Below are 19,944 nucleotides of genomic sequence, written 5' to 3' on the forward strand. Positions count from 1 at the left end.
AAATTCTGTGTGGCTGACACAGGGCTGCAAAAAGGCTGCTAAACCTTCGTTAGCAGATGGGGAATGTGTCATTTGTGGTTCATGGCGTGGAACTAAGGAACATTAAGATCTGGGCTGTGTTCCCTCCACCCCCAAGAACAGGATCTTAAATGGACGGAATTAAAGCTGTTTGGCTTCACAGCACACTCCCACACTTTGAAATGTTTGCATTTGCATTCAGGTCTAATGCTGCACGCGCAGCTTTGCAGCGTATCATTTCCAGATGAATCTCCCCCTCACATCGCGCAGCACGCGCTCCCAACAGCAGGTCCCCGCGCTGGAGTCGCACAGTACGTCAGCCCTCTGCATTTCTTTATCGGTCTTAAAATTTGCTTTTGCATGGGACGCGAGCACATCGGCGAGGCGCCCCCAGGCCCAGCAGCAGCTTCTTGCGGGCACCGCTTCTTTCCCGCGCGCACCCCCCAGCGCAGAGCTCCGCTCCGCTCCCCTCCTCGGGCCGCCGCATCAGCCCGCCCCCTCAGCAGCAGAGCCGCAAATCGCGCCCGCGCGGCCACCGACGGCCGCGCAAAGCCGCCGCGAGAGCTGGCGGCGGGAGGCGGGCCGGGCGGCGGGGCGTGCCCCGGATGCACGGCCTTACGGCGCGGCTCCAGTTCCTGCCTGTGCCCTCAGCCCGGCGGGGCTCGCCCTGCGCAACATGTCGCTGGTGGCGGAGGCCTTCATGAACCAGCTGGCCGGTGAGGGGCGGGCGGGCGGCCGGTGGGGCGGGTGTCGGCCCGGGGTGGCCGCTGGTGATCGCGGGTGCGTTCGGCCCCGCCTGGCGGGGCGCCGGGGACAGCCGCCCGCGGGCCGCGGCGGGCCCCGTCCCCCGCCACAGCCTGCGATATCCCGCTGGGCGCCGAAGTCCCGGTGCCCTTGCTGCGGCCGGAGCCTGCGTGACCTCTCCGAGGCTCGGGAGCGCCCGGAGGAGAGCCGGCCGACCGGCCGACCCTGCAAGGACTGCTCGGGAAGCCGGCTGTCCGCAGCTCCGTGCAGAGCCCTGCTCCGCACGCGCTCGTCCCGCGGGGCGGCCGCCACGGCACCTCGCCAGGTTCCCGCTGCCATGGCGCAGCGCACACCTGCGGGCGGCCATCACGGCCGCTGCTCACTTAACGAGCCTGCAGCTCCCAGCTGTGCTAGGCGGCACCTTCATTTTGATTTCATAACGTTCCTTCACAAGTGCTGCGTTTCTTGTGTTGCTGTTGTGAAGCTAAGAAGTACAGCAATACATAGTTTGCTCTTATGGTTTGCTCCAGCTGGGCCACACGCACCAAATGTGAGCCTTGTCATAAATCAAGGTGATGTGCATAACCGACACTTTTTATCAGAAGTGCTCTCAAGGAACAAACATGCACCTCAGCTAGCTTCTGGCTGAGGAGTTCAGAAAGCTCTCAGTGTATTGGTCACATTCTTCTGTTGCCTCTGTCCTTATTTCTTCCTGCTACATGAGCCCATAAGGAGCAAATACTGCAAGGAGATGGCATTACTACTTCTGCCAAGCTGTTCGGGAAGAAGCCAGTGTTTGTCCCAAACGCTGGGCCTGCAGAGGCTCTAATGTAGGATCCCCAGTTCAGTTTTCAGAGCATGCTTGCTTGTGGCCGGTATGATAAGGGAAACCCAGATAGCTCAAAATTGGGTACCCATAGGCATCCTTAAAGTTGTGCTAGGCTCTTGGGTTGGGACTTGTTGATTCACAGATGTTAGCTCTGGGAGCAGTTACATTTTAAGAGCCAGAAACCTCAGGACATGGGTATTATGGTATGTCAGCATCACTCCATGCCCATTTACTACTGTGATCTCCTTAATACTTTTCATTCACTTACACTGTGAAACATGTATAATCACAAATGTGAGTAGGAGTTGATTCTGTTGTGTTTGTCTGCTGTGGCCTTTATGAATATCTTAGAACAGATACTTTCTTACTGTAATTACAAATAGTGGCTCAAAGCTGTGTTGCATGTAGGCATGTGCATAGTGCAAGGAAAACATGTGTTTTAAACTCTATAAGCAAGAAATACTGCAATGTCTGGTTCCTTCCATTCTCTCCTTTCAGAGTTGTTCTTTCTCTGTTTCTGGGCAGATTCTTGCCTCCCCTTTGGGTTGGTTGCTTTTGCTAGCCTCAGAGTATTGTGATGACAGTTATGCTATGAATGTGAGTCTCTGAGAGCATCAGAAGTGTTCATATGCTTCCTTCCTAAATTTTAGTAAGCACAGAGCCTCATCTTTCACCTGTCAGATACAGGTTAAGCAATGGTAGTATTTTTTGTTTTTAGGTAATACAACATGCAGGTATGTAATACAAAATTGCTGCAAATGCTCCTATATTTTTACTGAGCAGAAGTGCTCAGTGCTTACTTCATTGATCTGCTGGACGTGCAGCAACTTACCTTGATTGAAGGTACAGTACAAATCCTTGCTGTGGACCTGTCCACTTGTAACTCTATGATGCAACGGAAAGCACAGCAGTAAGAGTGGGTGGCAGAGTCCTATGCTGCAGCCAGTGAAGATAAGCCCAAATTCAGCAACTATGGATGCAAAAACAGAGGAAAAACAGCCTGCTTAGCTTTGAAAACCCTCAGGTAGACAGGGATCTCCAGCAAGATACCCTTGCCTCCACTACCAACCCTTAAATGAGGTCTGGGAAGGGCTGTATCCTTGGCTGCACCTCTTCCAGTTACTCAGAGGCATTGCATACACCTGAGCTCCCCTGGGTTGGTCCTGCCTTCCCAACAGGTGCTCAATCACTGGTCCAGGCTGTGAGTTAGCATTTCTGCTACGCTCCACCTCTTCATGGTGTGAACCAGTGATTGAGCAGGTTAAAAAGTAAGCCCTTTCCATTATGATGATCAAGTAGACCTTGACACTGTTGAATTTGCCTGTCAGAGTGTCAGTTAACAAAATACAAGACAATTGATGTTTGGTTCATGGTTGAAGTTCATATTCCTTTGTGGGCCAATACTGAGTCTCCAGGAGGCACACAGTTGCTTGGACCAGGGAGGGTTCAGCTCATATTTCATCAGTCGCATATACTCCTCCACTGGGTCATGGTGATCTTATAGTGTCATTAGAGCATTTTGATGTCATGTTGCTCCTCCCAGTGATCATGTAGACCCAAAGAGACTCACAGGGAGTAGTATAGATGTTTCAGAGGTACCAGAAAGAATGGGTATGCCCTCTACAGCAAGATATGAGCCATGTTCCTGTTCTGGGTCAGTACTTCAGCTTGCACTGGGGCATGTCCTGTCTGTCTGTGCCCTACCCTTTGGCTTGATATCTGAGACTGCAAAACTATACTGGGTAGCAAAAGGGGGGCAGCTGATTTGCCACAGGGACATGATTAAGGTCCCCTTAGCAATTAAAACTAGAATGTTGACTACAATATCTACATGCCATACACCCATTACTGGGGGGACTACCAATCCCCCAGCCTCCAGTAATCTCCCCCAGGGTACAGGTAGGCCACACCACTATGGAAGGTGCAAGTAGTTCCAAGGTCATTCTATTTTGTAAATATCTTTTCAGGGGCAGGGAGCAGAAGACTACTTTTACTGCTCATTTGGGATTTTACCTGGTTATCACAGTGCCTGTTACTTGGATCCTTGGAACAAGCCCAAATGCAGCAGCTGCAGACACAAAAACAAAGGAAGAAAAACTGCTTACCTTTGGAAGGCCATAAGTAGGCAGGGATATCTAGCAAAAAACCCTTGCCTCCACTGCCAACCCTTAAATGAGATCTGGGAAGGGATGGATCCTGGCTCCACCCCTTCCAGTTAGTCAGAGGCATTGCATACACCTGAACTCTCTGGGTGCTCAATCCCACCAGGTGCTCAATCACTGGTTCAAGCTCCGACTTAGCATTTCCACTACACCACTGAATCATTTTAAAAACAAAATTATGACCTTGCCTTTGCTTTCCAAAAGCAGATCAGTGTCAAAAGCAGCTATCTGCCTTGAAAATAATAAATACCTTTGCCAGTGGGTCGTGGCCTTCTGGCTCTTCTGTATTATGTATCACTCCAAGACTGAAATTAAATAAGGGAAAAATTGCTCAATTTGTTCATATTGGAAAATTTTTCTAGAAGTTGTCCAGGATCTTGGCCAATACCCCCACTTGTAGGTTTGCTGAGACCTTGCACAGGGAATATTTTATTCTGGTACTCTGAAGGTTTAAATGTCTCACAGGTATTTTTGAGGATGAAAAATGGTGTATCTGAAAGGAAAAACATACATAACAATGGCTGTTCTAATAGCCTTCTCCTCCTACCTGTGGTTGTGAATACTATGCTATGTTATGCATAAGTGGAATGGTAAGGTTGATTGAGAGGGAAAAAACAAACAAACAAAAAAAAACCAACCCCCAAACTGTGAATCTGATTTAACATTGGCGCAGGTTGCTCAGAGCAGTTTTGGAATCTGTGTCCCTGGGGATGCTCAGAACCCAGCTGGTGACAGCCCTGGGCAACATGCTTCCAGCTCCAGCACCTCCAGCTCAGCCTCTCTGTGCTTCTCACTGGCTCAGCCTGTTGGCACATCTGCAGAGGCTCAGCAGTCTGTGCAACGTGTGTGCATGTCAACGTGCTGAGCATGACCTGCTGCTGTCATGCCTTAGTGATGCACTACGCACTGATGACTTTATCTCTTGCGTGGAGTCAGATGCTTGGTTTAGTGACGTTTAAGCGTTCACTTGTTCAGGAATGTAGAGAGACTGATGCTGTGTCTCAGGGAATAATAAATACTTCCATAGTTCTGTGAATTGCAAGCATGTTATACCACAGTTTGAATAATCAGTTTCTGAACTGTTGCAAATATTAATTGGATGTATGGTAGGGAATTTGTTTAGAGTAGCTTAGCATCAATCACATTTTAACAGGGTAGGAAATGGGTATTTATGCTATAAGAAGAATTAGAGTGCCAGCTTTCAAGTGGTGCAGAATATTAAACTCTGACTGTGGTAGTTTAGAGAAGTTGGCTGCTCAAGTCACCCTGAAGAGATTGTTGAAATGTTGTTCAGTTGTCACTGAATTACTCAATATGCTTAGCATGTTTTTCCCCCACACGTTAGTTTCAGATCAGCAATCAAAAAGAGAGAAAATAATATCCTTGTTTGTCCTTTGATCTCTGGAAAATTACTTCTGTTTATTGCAGCTGAGTTATGTCTAGAGGTCTTTGGCCAGTTTTAGTGCTGAGGGAAATGAATGCAGTTTGAAAAACAGATGCCCTTCTGCCTTTAGATATTTTACATTCTCACTCAGTCTACCTGCAATGTAACATGCCAGAGCAAAAGTAAATTTCTTCTGTGCACGTTTTATGTATTAAGGCAAGCTTCAGTTTGGCTTAGAGAAAACATCTAGAGTGAAAACTGCCTGCCTTCATTGCACCTGCATATAGAGGCGTGAAATGTAAGCTGGGCATGCATTTTGTACACTAGAATGTGCGTGTGTGAATGTGAACAGTTTGTGCCATTATACAGTGAAAAAAACAGTTCCCTGTTTTTACTTGATACTGACAGTCCAGTATTTCAGCCTGCTGCTGAAATGCTTGTAGTTGAGGGATGGTTTGTAAATACTGAATTTGTCAGGCTGTTTTGGTTTTGTATTGTGATGTACTTCAGGCTGGGGACACGGATGTGGGCTTTTTTGTTTTCTTTTGGAGGGGGAGGTAATCCAACCTAAGAGATGCCTTTAACTCCTGTTCTTCTGCCATGAGCAAAGTCTCTTAGGTGGCTCCTGCCAGTTTGCTCAGACAGGTACGTTTTGTAGCTTGATTTGAATCAGTCCTTTGAAGGGATTGCCTGTCTAATCTTTTGTTAGGCCAGAGGAGAAATGACTTTATTTTGTAATAACTGCAGTACTATACATATTTCATTCTGAGTTAGCTACTTCTTGTTTTTATGAAGAGATTTAATGACAGTTTATAATAGAATGTCCCTCTATAGTTGGTTCTGGCTCCATTAAGACAAAGCAGTTTTCCTCTAATCAGGATTTTACTATTAGATGTTTTCTGCTAAGTAGTATCTTCTTGTTTTCTCATGGCAGGAAACAGGATTGCTCTAGGACTATGACAAGAAAATTAGTAAATGAAAAGGAACGCTTACTTTGATTTTGTCCCATTTGCTTTGCAAATATCATTGTCTCTTTTGGGGGCTGACCTGAAGATCACGAGCCCTACAGCAGCAGCAGAGGCACCAGTGCCTTCCCCTTACCAGCAGCAGTGCTTGGCTGGCTGCACCACTGCCAGCCCTGCCTGCATTGCTGCCCCTCGCTGCTCTCCTGCCTTAGATCTCTGCACTTCTTTCCTCTACCTGAGATCCAGGCTCTCAGCACTGCTGTCATCATTTGTGCCTCCTGGCAGTGCTGCCCTTGGCTCCTTGGGTCAGATGGGAGAAAGGGAATGGAGGGCAGACATAGTGAAAGGCCACAGTGCTGGGACTGGATGAGCAGGAAGAGTGCATGGGGGGAGGCATTGGGAGAAGACTAGGGATACTGAGGGCAGGTCTGTTGGGACAGGTGGGTTGGATCCCTGGTGTGACTCAGAGTAAAGGCACTGGGGATGAAGCAGGGAGCTCCCAGGGGCACTTTGCAGAAGTGGCTTTCAGTCTGCCTGCCAGGCATCCTTAGGATTGGAGGAGTTTGAATTGTTTGGATGAGGAGCTCTCAATCTAAAGTAGCTTCCCAAAAGGCTAACTTACAGTATAAAAATGATGGCAATGTGGCTAAGAATTGTCCTAGTCCAGTAGGGCACTTAGGACATTCATGAGTGTCAGACGTCTGTCCTCCTCTTCAGGGCAGCTCCTATGCATGGAGCTTTATGTCTTCAGGCAGGGGCAAAGGACTTGAGTAACGCAAAGGGAAGAGATTGATTTGAGATCTATAAAAAGCTGTGATAAAGAATTACAGAGTTTCTTTGAGATGGAGCATTTGTGCTAAATATCAGGAATAAGTAAAATAGCTCCAGCTTGTCGAGACTTGAGAAATAAATCTATTGAGATCATTAGTTGGCACTCTGCGCTTTTCTGAAGGAGTCCAAATGTTGATTTAGGAGCAACTTGTATTTATGATTTTGACTCTGCTGGGTTTCAGTGGCCTCTCTGTGACCAGGCTGCCTCCTTGCAGGGAGCATGCCGAGTACCCAGGGGCCAAAGCGCAGTGCCTGCGCTCTGGGCACTCAGCTCAAAGTAATGGAGTTGGACAAATGCTTCAATCCATGCCATTAATAGCTTTCTTGGAGGGTTAAGGAGCAGATTGTCTCATCCTAAATGGCTGCTGCAGTCATGTCGTGCTCAGCCTCTGTGAGCGTTCTGCTGCAGGAAACTTGAGTTTGGGAATGGCTGCACAGATTGAATCTTCGCATTGAAGTGTCTGCTTGATCAATAATTACCGAGCAGCCATGATTTATCTGAATTGTAATATCTCTGAGAAGGAGGACCAGGATAGATTTAAGCAAATGATGTAATTATTTGATACATGATTTAATGTGTCCTGTTTAGCTTTCATTTGGCAAGGCACTGTGAAACACTTCTTGATCCCCTGTCAGCAGTGCCAGCTGCTGTCAGCTGCTGGTGCTCTCATTTCTTCTTGGCCCTTGTCAGTTTGCAGGACCAGGCCAATTACGTGGCACTGATCTCAGTGTGGGTGGGTTGACTGAGTGGGGCTCAAGGTGGTCAGTCCACAACTTCCTCATACTTATATTACTGGTTGTGGGTGATGGACAGGCTGTGCCTTCATGGCATTAATCAAAATGTATTTCTGCACCTTATTCCTGTAGTAGAGATTTAGAAATGCACCAGTTCCTGGCATTTTCTTTTAAAACAACGTGTCGCTCCCTGCAAACGTGACCTTTTGCATTGTGAAAAGGGAAGAAAGTGATTACCTACTTCTTTTTGATGCATCTCAACATCAGGCTATTAATGATCCTTTTTCCTTCTGGAGTCTGTGGGTTGGCTTTCAGTGTGGTTCCTTTGGGTTGAGCACAGCTCCCGTAGCAGCAGCCTGGGGAAGCCAGGCAAGGAATGCCTTCCCAACTGTTGCGATGTCTGCTCCGCGGTGCTTGGAGACTTGTAAATAATGCTGTTGGATGTGGATGCTGCCAGATGTAGCACTCGATTTCTTTGTAGTGTTTACTCTTGTGAGAAAACAGTTTTGAGGTATCTCATTATAATTTAATCAAATCTGTACCTAGGGAGAGGCTAAAGGAAACAGTGTGGAAATAATGCGTAAGTTAATTTCTCCAGCTGTAATATTGGAATACGGCGATTCAAATTAATGCTAACTTTTTTAGGTTTTAGTAGAGAGTATTTTGCCTCTTGGCTGTTTTAACAGGCCTTTAATGCTATGTGAACCAAACTTGTAAATACAGATGTTTTTGCTTTCCTCCTTTCTATGCAAGTTTAATATCAAAGTGCTTAAGAATATAACAGTAAGGGAAATGATCCATGCAAATCTGGTGACTTCAGAGAAGCTGTCTTTATTTCTGCACGGTCTGTAAACTTCTGCTTACAGTTGCGGGCAATGATTCTGTCCCAGGCCTGGCTTCACTTGTGTAATTTCATGCAGAGGTCTGCATGAAAGAGGGTGCTGGTCATTTGGGTGCGTGATTTACAGAAGCAGAAAGAAGCTGTTGAGGGATAAGCTTCTGGCAAACTGAGAACTCAGGAGATTTTAGTTTACAGGATACTTGAGGCAGAGATTGTCTTGTTTACTTTTCTTTATGTAGTTTCAGCACTTGACAAATAATCTGCAGGCTAGTAACATTTGGTGTTAGCTCCTTAGCCTTGACTCTGATTAGGCATATTTTGGCTTTACAGCTGAAAATTACTTACATCTGCATTGCCTTCCAAAAACATTCCCACTCCACCCAAATTCTACGGTTGTGCTAATTGCTGGGAACAGCTTAATTTCAAGTTGAGCATTGTCCTGCAGAGCTCTTTCTCCTGGTAATAACTTCATTTCCCTTGCAGGAGGGAACACTTAGATGCCTGCATCTGGAGATTTCTCATGTCTGTGCGCAATAATCAGGAAGGAGCAGCCTGCAGACCTGTGCTAAATGAGCTCGTGCTGCAAACCACGTCGTGTACTGTGATGGTCGAAACTGGCGATTCATGCTAGGCTTCTGAAAATGTTACATTCTTGCTTAGCATATTCCACAATTTAACATGCAAAGTGTGTTATGTCTACTTATTTCCACAGTCAGTCTTATTTTTTAAGTAACAGGATTAAAGGTATAATTGTAAGCCATTTGTTTCATTTCAACTCTTTCATCATTGTGAAGCTGCTTGGGGAAAGTGGATGAAAATGGCTGTTTCCCCATCCATCCAGGCAGCACTGACATGGGATGAAGTTTCCCAGCTATTAGAATGTGGGAGTTGAAACCAAATTTGGTGCTCTAATAAGATGTTGGAACAGTCTGGACAGGGAGCTGGTGGGACTGAAGTGCTGCAGAAAGTGTTGGGAAATGATGCCTTCCTTGTCACAGTCTTCACTGAGGGGATGTTGTTGCTGCCCCTCATTCTTTGACCTTGAAATTCACGTGTGTGCAAGGACCACAGAGAGGTACAGCCTGTCCTGTTCTGAGAGCATTAGTTGGAACTGAGATGTATGAGCTTCGAGTGAGCTGCCCTTCTCCTGCTAGTAGTGAATTCCAGTGCTCTCTTCTTGTGGCTTAAATGCATTCATCCCTCTTGCTGTCCCAAAAGCATTTAGATTGATAAACTCTTATTATTGAAATGACAACTCTGAAACATCTGGACATGTTGAAGTCGGGATGTTAATTGGATATAATCTCTGACCTTAGTGTAGCTCAAGTAAAACATTTCACTGCAAAACCTGAAAAATGCACCTGATGCTGTTCTTTTTTAGTGGCAACGAGTTTCATATGACTGTCATGTCTTGTTCTGTGCTTTAAAAGCTTTTTGTTTGAGCAGAATGATACATTCAGTAATTCATTCTCTTACATGACAGATGAGGCTAGCGATCTCTTTTAATAGATAGCTGCAAACCTGAGTAATTACAACTCCACTGGGAACATGCAACACACCAGTTCTCAGAGATTCTCTCAAAGTCTAATTTGACACCGAAGAATCCTGTTAGCACTTTGTATTCTGTATTTTCTATGCTAAACTGTTAATAAGTAGAACACTTTGACTAACAAATACATTGAGCTTAGGGAAATTTTCATCTATTTTTAGTGGTTTACAAAACCAGAGAAGATTATTTGTAGGTGGTCCCCTCAGTGGTTGTTTCCTCTGTGGCACTGAATTCTTTGCTTGTGTGGCTTATGTGGTGATGCTTTCTGTGTCCATATGCTTTTAGTTCTCACTTGCCAGTAACTTTTGAATTCGGTGCTTGTTCTGAATGCACATAATAGGGAGAACTGATCCATAGATGCCAGTTTCCTATAACTGGCATGAAAGCAAGCAGTACAGAAGGAGAGAAATAGGGGAAGACAAGAGTACGAGGTTCACATGTCCTGAAAAACAGCAGACAATCCATATGAAAGATTAAGTGTTTGAATTCCTTAAGCATGGGAAGAAGTAAGGTGAGAAAGCAATCTTCGATAAAGGTTATGTGCCTGGGAGGCAGACCCATTGGTTGTGGTTCTGCTCGTTCTGGAGGCAGAAGGAAGAAGCTGATGGTTACTTATTCATAAGTTAAGGAGAAAAGCAGTTCCTGGAAGGTGTACTTCCAGGCAGTTATTTCATCCTGTGAGCAGTTAATGATGAAAGTGTGCATTGCATAGGATCTAACACATAAATGTGGTTCCGTGTTGAAAGCTTCTGAAACTGAATTGACATGGCCTTTGTTAATTTTCTTCACAATTTTCTCTTTTCTCTCCTTCTGTCCTAGTAGTCTTGGGAAGCTTCCCTTAGCTGGGAAACTAACATCTAGTGACCAGAAGATTATAGTTGCCAGAGGATAAACTGGATTTGACTTCATTAGTGCACAAATGATAAGTTTGTGAGGAGTTATTATAACATTAATCAACTTGATGGATTGGAAATATGACAGAACTGAAGCAGCGTGTAATATTAGTGCCTATTATTCTACAAATTATGTCTTCACCTACATTCGTAAAGCAGGATTGCCATACACATTACTCCTTTTCTCCTCTTGCACAGGCTTGTGGTGTCCCCTCAGTGACTTCTTCCTCTGTCCCCAGCAGATTCTGGCCTCTCCAAGCTGCAGATTTTGGCCTTGCAGCAGTTGTGGGGCTGGTCTCTGATTTTAGCTCGTCCCTCATCAGCCTGGACATGAAGAACTGAAGGCTTTGGTTCCAGGCCTCTGAGCACGTGGCCACCTTGTCCATGCGTGTGTGCTTGGAGTTGGGAGCTCCTCTGGAGACTGGTAGATGCTGAGTGCAGGGCTGCTGTGCTTTCTTTCACACAGAACTGCTGAATTTTGGAGTTCAGATGTCCAGATAAGAGAGGCTGAGATTTTTATGTGACTGTTTGTTCTTGTTTCATTTACTTGTCAAAAGACAAATTTTAGCTCACAACCGTGTGCTAGATGAGTGGGTGCAAAGGTGTAAAACTGCCCATGTGCTTTCCTTCTCTTTAGCTTGGTGTGTGCTCCTGTATATACTAAGATTGGTGGTAAAAGCTTCATATAATGAGTGACCGAGTTAGGGTCAGATCCTCAGCAAATACAGTTTGTGAAAATCTGTATTTGATCAGTAGAATGTGGGAGGAAATTGTGAGCAGATAAAGGCCAGCAAGTTACAAAAACATTCTGCTTGTGTTTTGGTTTATAACGCAGATGCAGAATGCCTTTGCAGTTGTGTCTGGTTGGACTGTGTGTGCCAGGAGGCTGTGATTTGTATTGAGGGCTGCCTGGAGCTTAATGCCAAGATCAGACTGGAATTAGTGTTTGAACTTCTTGAAACAGACTTAGCTCTCTTGTTGGAAAAAGAAAAGTTCATTTAATTTTTGTGGGCCTGAGACATGTCAGCCACGTGCCTGTTCTTCCAGCGTGGGACAGAATCCAAGAACTGGATGTAAATCTGGCACGGCGATCTACAAACAGGCAAAAATTATGGGTGGAAATGGGTGCATGCGATTTGGAGTTCTCAGTGCCATTCTGGGCATGGAAAAAGGATGCTCTCTGTTTGCTGGCACGGTGGGGTGTTGCCATGTGCAAGAGCAGTGTGCCTTTGTGGCTTACTTCTGTAAGTGTTCCAGAGGTCAGCACTGTAAGTTTGCTAAAGTACAGCACTAGCTTTCTTAATTTCCTCATTACTTTTGTTCTTGCAAGACTTGAGTGGATCTGAAGAAATGTATTTTAGATAAATGATTTTGAACGCTTAAGGTTGCAGTACCGCAGATGATACCTAGTCTCTCTTTATTCCAAGAAGTAAATGTACTTCCATCTCAAGAATTTTTACTCCAGGGCAAAACTTTAATGGAGGGGTGTAAAACCAATAACTGCTACAATAAAACATAAAACATTTCTTCCTGACAAGTAGAGGTGATTAGTTGCTTTCTCATGCCCCTGCTAGTGTGGCTTTGGTAAGCTCTGTGCCTTCATGTTAAAGGTAGCGACCTTTGCGGGACTGCGCAGAGTGATACAAGCTTTCCAGCTGTGTTACTTCCATACAAGTTTCCACATCTTCGGTATTTTCTTGGAGCTTGAGGACCAAGGTTACAAATAATGACCTTACTGAAGCTGGTGGCAGAATTCTGTTTGAAGCACGCATAGTTATTTAGACACCTCATTGCTTTAAAAAGTAATCTTTGTGAGGCTAAAATACAACATACCTAGTTGGGATCAAATCCAGGTTTGAATTGGTATCTAAGAATAGATTTCTAAAATGAATTTAACAAAGAATGTAACGGAGACATCGCACACAATACAATGACCCATCCTAATGCTAATGTAATCAGTGCTCATTAGCAGTTTATTATTTTTGCCTTCCCATAAATTCATATGGAATATGATGAACTGCAACGGTTCTCAGTTGGAAGCTGTCATTGTCTTCTGTTTCTTTGCTTTGCGACTGATGGTGCAGGTGTTGTTAAATGAATATTGCCACTGCAGTGCCAGGGCTGGCCAGTGTTTAATTTAAGGCAGGAGGCAGCCCAGGTCTTGGTGGGGTTCATCTTGTGCCCGCACACTTCGCTCTTTGGGTACAGCATCGGGCCAGTCGGGCACAGAGCTCTTCCATTTCCCCAGAGCATTCTTCCTGTCTGGTTTTGAGGTTCTTGCTTCTCTCTCTGTGATTTCTTCTGTTATTTCCAGAATTCATTGTTTCGTACCTTAATAAATAATTGCTCAAGTGGCCAGAGTTGTGATGGGAATGTGCACAAGGATGCCTTATGGCAGAGGAAGCTGGCTGCTTTTGCTGTGTGGTGATTGTGAAGCCATTCTGCAACATAGCTTGGGTTTTAGCTTTGTCTGCGACGTTTAGTTTTGAGGCTTAATTTTCTGCCCTGTGTTGCACCCCTACGAGCAGAAGAGAGTGGGAGGGAGACATCTCAGGGCAGGTTACATCTCACGTCAACTCTTTGCAGTTTGTGTTCTGCTCTAGGTAATGTTTGTGTTCTGTTAGCATCTGCAGTGCGTTGTTGTTTGGCTTGCCTAATTAATTCCTCTTCTTTCCGCAGCCGCAGAGCCTTGGCCTGAAAATGCTGCGTTGTATCAGCAGCTGAAGGGTGGGTACGCTTTTTGCAATTAGTAATTACTCTATTTTTAAAAACCTATTAAATGTGCTCGAAGATAATTAACTGCGAGGAAGCACAGCAACTGTTAAGAGCCCTTTGTGTTGTTTGTCTGGTCAGAGGTTTGAGCTACGCTTACATCTGCCAATATAAACCAGCTATTCATGGCCTATAAGGTCCTTGGTTTATTATTGACTCATTATATTGGCTGCTGTAGGCAGTGTAAAATGATGTGGTTGCAGGCACAGTTGGCAGATTTACTGCACCAATAGCTGAGGCAGCAGATTTTTGAAGTCTTGTGGTAAAGTGGGCTCTCAGTAAAAAGGAACTGTTAAAATGTATAGGCTAGGATGGTTCAGGCTCCCTTTAGCAGCTCTTCATATATCATCAGATCACATTATGGCCCCCATTTGGGGCTCAGCAGCCTGCTACAGTTGTCAGAAGACTGCAAAGTAATGAAGACTAATAGGTAGCAGCCCTAGTCTTCTAAGCATGGAATTTTTATTGCAGTGAACTTGTCATCTTTCTTTTGTGTGACAGACCTAGACACAGTGCGCAGTATTAACTGCAAGCCGTTTTTATAGCTTTCCGAATGCTTTTACTTTTTAGCCAGAGGAGTTATGAAGATGCGGTTTTATTTAACTTTGATTAGAAGAAGAGTAATTGGCACAAAGCTCAAGTGTTTGGTTTTCAATTGTGAGCGTTTTTATCGTACGTCACTGGTAGTGTATGATAAATGAAATTGCATTTGCAGGAGAAATATTCCTGGTACTTTAAAAAAAATATAGCAGGTTTTCTAGCCTAGCTCCATAACAATTATACATTTGCTCCTTCTTTTGCATGTAAGCAATGCAGCTCGGGGTGACTTACAGTTGTGGGTGAATAGACATGGTTTTTGTAATTGTGATTTTTCTTTTTTCTTTGAACAGAAGACCAGATTTTGCTCTCTGATAATGCAGCTTCCCTTGCTGTTCAGGTAACGTCATCTCTTCTAAACTAAAGATGTTATTTCTGTTTTAGGTTCTGAATGATTTTCTTTTAGCTACAATGTCTGTATTTACCCAAATGAATGATTTAAGAATTAACCATAAGCAGTGTGTCTGATTTGCTTCGTGTTGTCATTGAAGTGCCAGAGCCGAAAGGACACGTGGGTTTGGGTGTTCTTTCCAGAGTGCTTGTGCTTGTATTTATGCTGTGTTTTATCGTACGGTATCTGCTTATCTTCCTGATCTGGGACCCTGTGGGGTGCCCCTGTTGTCAGCTGGGTGCCAGTCCCCCTTGTAGCCCCCTGTATGATGCTTGCTGCTATTTCATTCTCAGACCTACTGCTGCCCCCAGCTCCAGGCAGATGTGCTGTGGGCATCAAACCTCCATGTGTCTCTGCTGAAATTGAGGAGAGCTTTCATATATACGTAGTAGAGATCCAATGTGGTTTGTAGAAATAGTCCATATAATTGACAAATTTGCATCTCTAACTGACTTAAAAGCACCTCTGTGGCTGTGAAGTCTGTGTAAACTCCATTAACCTGTTAGGTTCAGTCACCCCAGATCTCGAGGGAATGTGCTCCCATTAGCAGAGAGGGTCAGGCTGTCAGAAGTGGTGGTGGGCAGGATGTCTGTCAGGTTCCTGTTCAAAGTAGCTTTGCTGCTGCTTTGTGTAGCAGGGAGCTGCACAGTTCCCCTGCTTCTTGCTTTGGTGTGTGGTCTGGCTTGGCTGCTGTCAGCCAAGATCTAGGGGTCTCCTAGGGCTGTCCAGGGGGTCACTTCTCATTTGGCCTCGTGGGACACTGGAGACTGTAACTGACATTATTGGTAAAAATATTGGGATTATATGATCATATTAACTACTCACTGGATCTCTAACATTTTTTCCTCCCAGTCTGGCAATGTAGGAAATATCTGTAAGAGTAAATTCTATCAGAACAAAAGCTATCTTTGTCTTGTGCTAGAAAAATGAGTCATCTTTGATATATCAAATAAATGGGGCAATTTTTTTTTTTTGGTTGGTGTGTTTTATATTGTGTCTCATAATAAAGCAAATAAGTGCTTTTGTTGCTCCCTTGATTTCAGTGTTCCTTTTTACTCCAGAATCCTGTATTTTTTGTGGTTCTTGTATATTTTCTTGCCATGTAGCAATGCACATAGGTGTGGCTTGCATTAAAAAACGCACAAACAAAAGAAACAATAACATAACCCTAAAATTTCCTTTCCTAATGCATCATTTTACTTTACTGTATCCAGCCCATTGTTATCCTACACATGTCACTTAGATGATAAATTAACTATAATATATTAAAAACGCTTGTTTTTCTTCAATATTCTCTAGCTGGACAGCTGATAGTAGCCATGACTATACATACAGCTCTGGTAGATATCTGATCTTCAACTTTATAGAATAATTTTCTATTGGGGAATCATATCTATTTAGAAGAACCTGTGTAACAAGGTTGCGACTGTGAAAAAATAGTTATCCTTGGTGTATGCAATCCAATTTGAAATGCGAGGAGCTGTAGTTATGTGTTACCAGCTAAGAGATCAGAAAGCTGTGACTAGACCAGTGTAGTTTGCATAAGGAAATTGCTGCATTCCTCTGGTTCGGAAATGACATTTTATGCTGATAGGAGCCTGTTCATCTTTTTACTGGATATCTTTCCCTCCTGCTCCCCCTTCCCTGAGGAGTAAATGGGAGCAGTGGATAGGAAGAGAAATAGGAGCTGGTACCTGGGGCTTTTTTTCCCCCACAGTTGCCATTCCCTTTCCCCTGTTAGGGATTCTGGGCACGTGACTATCACAGAGCAGGGCATGGGTTGGTCATGGCCTGATGAACTTTCATGTGATGGAAATGCACTGGAATTTTGAATGCGTCTGCTCAAAAGAGCGTGTGGAGTCGGCAGCCATCAGGTCCCTAAGGAACATGGTTCATGTGGGGACACTGGTTGTGCTGGAACTGGTCCTCTGCATCTTTCTCCAGTCCCCTTACAACAGCCCTTTGTTACACTGCTCTGAAGTAGCTCTTGGAAAACAGATACACAGAGAGTTACATCTAAAATAAGGAAAAAATCCAAGGCCATAGGAAGTAGCCACATGCAGTGCAAGTGGGGAGGTCGGAGTATGCTGGGTATTGCTGAGCAGCTGTATTGGTGGTGTCCTCAGTAGTTAACAAATAAACAAATGCCTTTTCTCTTGTGGAATCTCAGTTGATCCTGGTGGGTTGGTTTGTTGTTTTTTAATTCCTCTTCTACCCATGTTCTCTAATTCTTCTGTCCTCTTCTACCGTTGTTCCTGGAAACACGCTGAGTGAAGAATTCCTTCCTCTTCTCCAGTGTGCAGATTCTTTGAATTTGCTGAAAATGCAACATCACTTGAAATGAGCTAGTGCATTGTCTCATGTACTACTTGGTGTTTGCACTCCTTGCTTGAAGGATTTTATTATATGGTCCTGTTGAGAAGGAAGGCTGCAGAGCCTTGATATTGAATGCAGTGCTATTTTCACTTCAGGGGAATTACTGCTTTGCCCTGATTTTAATCTCAGCAATGATTTTCCAGCTTCAGGAATGAGAACGTTGCATTTAGAATGAAGACTGTTCTTCTCGTGAGATGCTTGGCATTGTTCTCGTTAATGAATATACATATACTTCCTGGGCACTGTGATTCACAGTTAAAAGCATTCTCCCCTTGTTTACTGTACAGCTTCCAAAGTACAGCGTTGCTGCTTATCAGTCTTACCATTCTAAAAAAGTCACCAAAACTCAGAATCAAACACACAGCTATAATTCAACCCCTGAGCAGCTCCACTTTTAAAGGAGGTAGAGATGGAGTTACTATTTAAAATGATAGCCTGAGAAATTGAGATTTATTATGTCATACTCGGGTAGTGTAAGAACACATTTAACAAATTGATACTATCTTTGCTTTAAAAAGCTGCTTCATTTCAAATTCAGTAGATTGCTATGCATTCCATTCTGTGAATAATTACAAGTTGCTCAACAGACTGCTGTTGGAAATCTAATACAGAGGTGTGGGCCTTTTTGTAAGGAAGGGGCCATCCTGGGAATTCTGAGGTCTTAAACTCAGATTTTTGTACAGCTTCTATCTGCTGTGTCCTGTGTTTAAGACAAATTCTGATTTGGAAGAGAACTGTGCATGCTGGGAATGCATTTATAGGGGTTTCTGGTTATCATTGTCAGATCATGGGTAGGAGACAGGGGAAAATGAAAATTATGAATGCTCATTCTCAGTGATAAAATGCTGTCTGTATTTGCAACCAGTTTATTATTATTTACTATTATTTATTTACACTTGTCAGCAGTTCCCTTGAGGCGCAGCTCTGCCTGTTGGTTCTCTAAGTGTGGTGTCTTCAGGCATTTGCCACCCATGGGCCATCAGAAGATTGCATGTGTATAAGCTTCTGAGCACAGTTTCTTGCAACAGGATTTTTCAGTGAGTAATTGCATTCCTCTCCTCACTGATGAGGGTGTTACCTCACCTTGGCTGGCTCTTACTTTGCTCACCCGTGGTGGCAAAGGCCACCAACTCGTGCAGCCATCCTGGTGGGAGAGCAGTCTGTGGTTGTGGCACTGAGGGACGTGGTTAGCGGGCATGGTGGGTGTGGGGTGATGGTTGGGCTTCATGATCTTGGAGGTCTTCTCCAGCCTTTGTGATTCTGTGGAGTTAAGATGTGGATTACGGTTGCTTCTGCAAAGGTTAGTTGTTAGAGCCGAGGACTTCCAGATGGTGAATTGGGTCTGGTGTGTGTGTTGCTATGTTTATGCGTTAGGATGCTGCTGCATTTGTAGCTGGATTGGTGGATTACATAGATAGGTGGATTACAGTTTTTTCATCTACTTTCAGCCGCAAGCTTGGACTAAAACTAAATAACCGTAGCAGACGGTCTCAGTGTGAAGCAGAGGGCCTGCCCAGGCCCCGTCCCCCTGCTGTACCTGGTGCAGGTGAAGGCTGGTGGGGTTGGGGCAGGGGAGGGGACAGTGGATGCACACAGCTGTGCTCTGCAGGCCTGCGGCTGCAAGTACAGCAGCAGCATCTCTGCGTGCTGCCCCGGCTTGTCGGGGGGGAGGAATGCGAGCGTTTCGGCTGCCTCTGTCATTACAGACTCTTCTGAAATATTTATGCGGGTAGCGGTGGAGTCTTGCTTAAAAGGCTGTCAAAAATGTTCACGACTGTGCAAATTCTCACAGCTGTCCCGAGGTTATATAGCCAGCAGCTCATTACGTTAAGATATGTATTAATTGCTTGTGCAATTGATGTCCTTGTAAGTGATCTTAATATATTCCAGGAAAGTGCGTTTAGAATTGTCTGTTCTTAGTCCTGAATGACAGAAGGATGTTTGGGCAATTTAAAATTGTGTTACATAGACTAACTGCTTATTTACTTCAACAAGTAATCAAATGAATGTGTAAATCACTCATGATTAATTGCTCTCTACACATTTGTGATTTTTTTTTTTTTTTGGTGTATGAATTGTGGTTTGGTTTTTCCCTAGACAAAATGTGAGGAGAAATGTAAACTTGTTGCTGAGGTTGAACCAAGGCTGAGTAGGGAAATGAAAATCTGACCTTTTTTTTTTTTTTTTTAAGAGAATAAAAACTGGAATTCTTCACCATGAGAAATGCAATATCAACATAATCAATCTGGCAGCATTATGTTGTAGCTGAAAACATGCCTAAATCCCAAGCCGTAGAGGTACTGTTTGTGAGTGAAACATCTTTCATATAGTTCTAAGATGAAATTACCCCTGAATGAATAGCATCTTCATTTATCTTCAAAACCTCTGTGCTACCACTGAATCTACTCCTTCCACATTCTACAACAAGAATTACATTATACCATTAGAACAGTGCTGTGCCGCAGTGTAAAATAGATTGTTTTGGAGAATGAACGTGGCTTTGCTATAAATTATGTTCACAGGTACAAAGGAATTTGTTATTTTGTTTAAAATAGTCACAAATATAATTAAGCTCTTAATTTATGTTAAACTACAAATGTGGCCATTACCATAACTGGATTAGGAATTTAATCTGTCACTCAAAGGATGATACTGAGCAGTTTTCATTTATAACCTTAGACATACTATTTCGGTTACAGGGTCTGCAGCTGTTTGATATGAAAACTGAATTATTCTGTGGATTTGTTCATGGTTTTTAATTTTAAAATGCGTTCCTGCAATAAAGTAGAGAATAACTCTTCAGTTGTCGTCACATATTGTCCTTTGTCTGCTCATGAAATAGTGCAAGAATGAAAAC

General features: G+C 44.0%; 1 protein-coding gene across 1 annotated transcript in view; it reads left to right on the forward strand.

Moving 5' to 3' along the window:
- Positions 1–329: 329 nt before the first annotated feature.
- Positions 330–19,944, forward strand: part of MTX2 (metaxin 2) — a 32,918-nt gene continuing 13,303 nt past the window's right edge. Inside the window, exons 1-3 of the mRNA XM_048953155.1 lie at positions 330–734; positions 13,631–13,678; positions 14,614–14,660. Coding sequence (XP_048809112.1) covers positions 695–734; positions 13,631–13,678; positions 14,614–14,660 — 135 coding nt within the window. The 5' untranslated portion in view covers positions 330–694. The remainder of the gene's footprint in view (positions 735–13,630; positions 13,679–14,613; positions 14,661–19,944) is intronic.

The sequence above is a fragment of the Lagopus muta genome, chromosome 8 (assembly GCF_023343835.1).
Source record: "Lagopus muta isolate bLagMut1 chromosome 8, bLagMut1 primary, whole genome shotgun sequence".
In the NCBI taxonomy this organism is placed as follows: Eukaryota; Metazoa; Chordata; class Aves; order Galliformes; family Phasianidae; genus Lagopus; species Lagopus muta.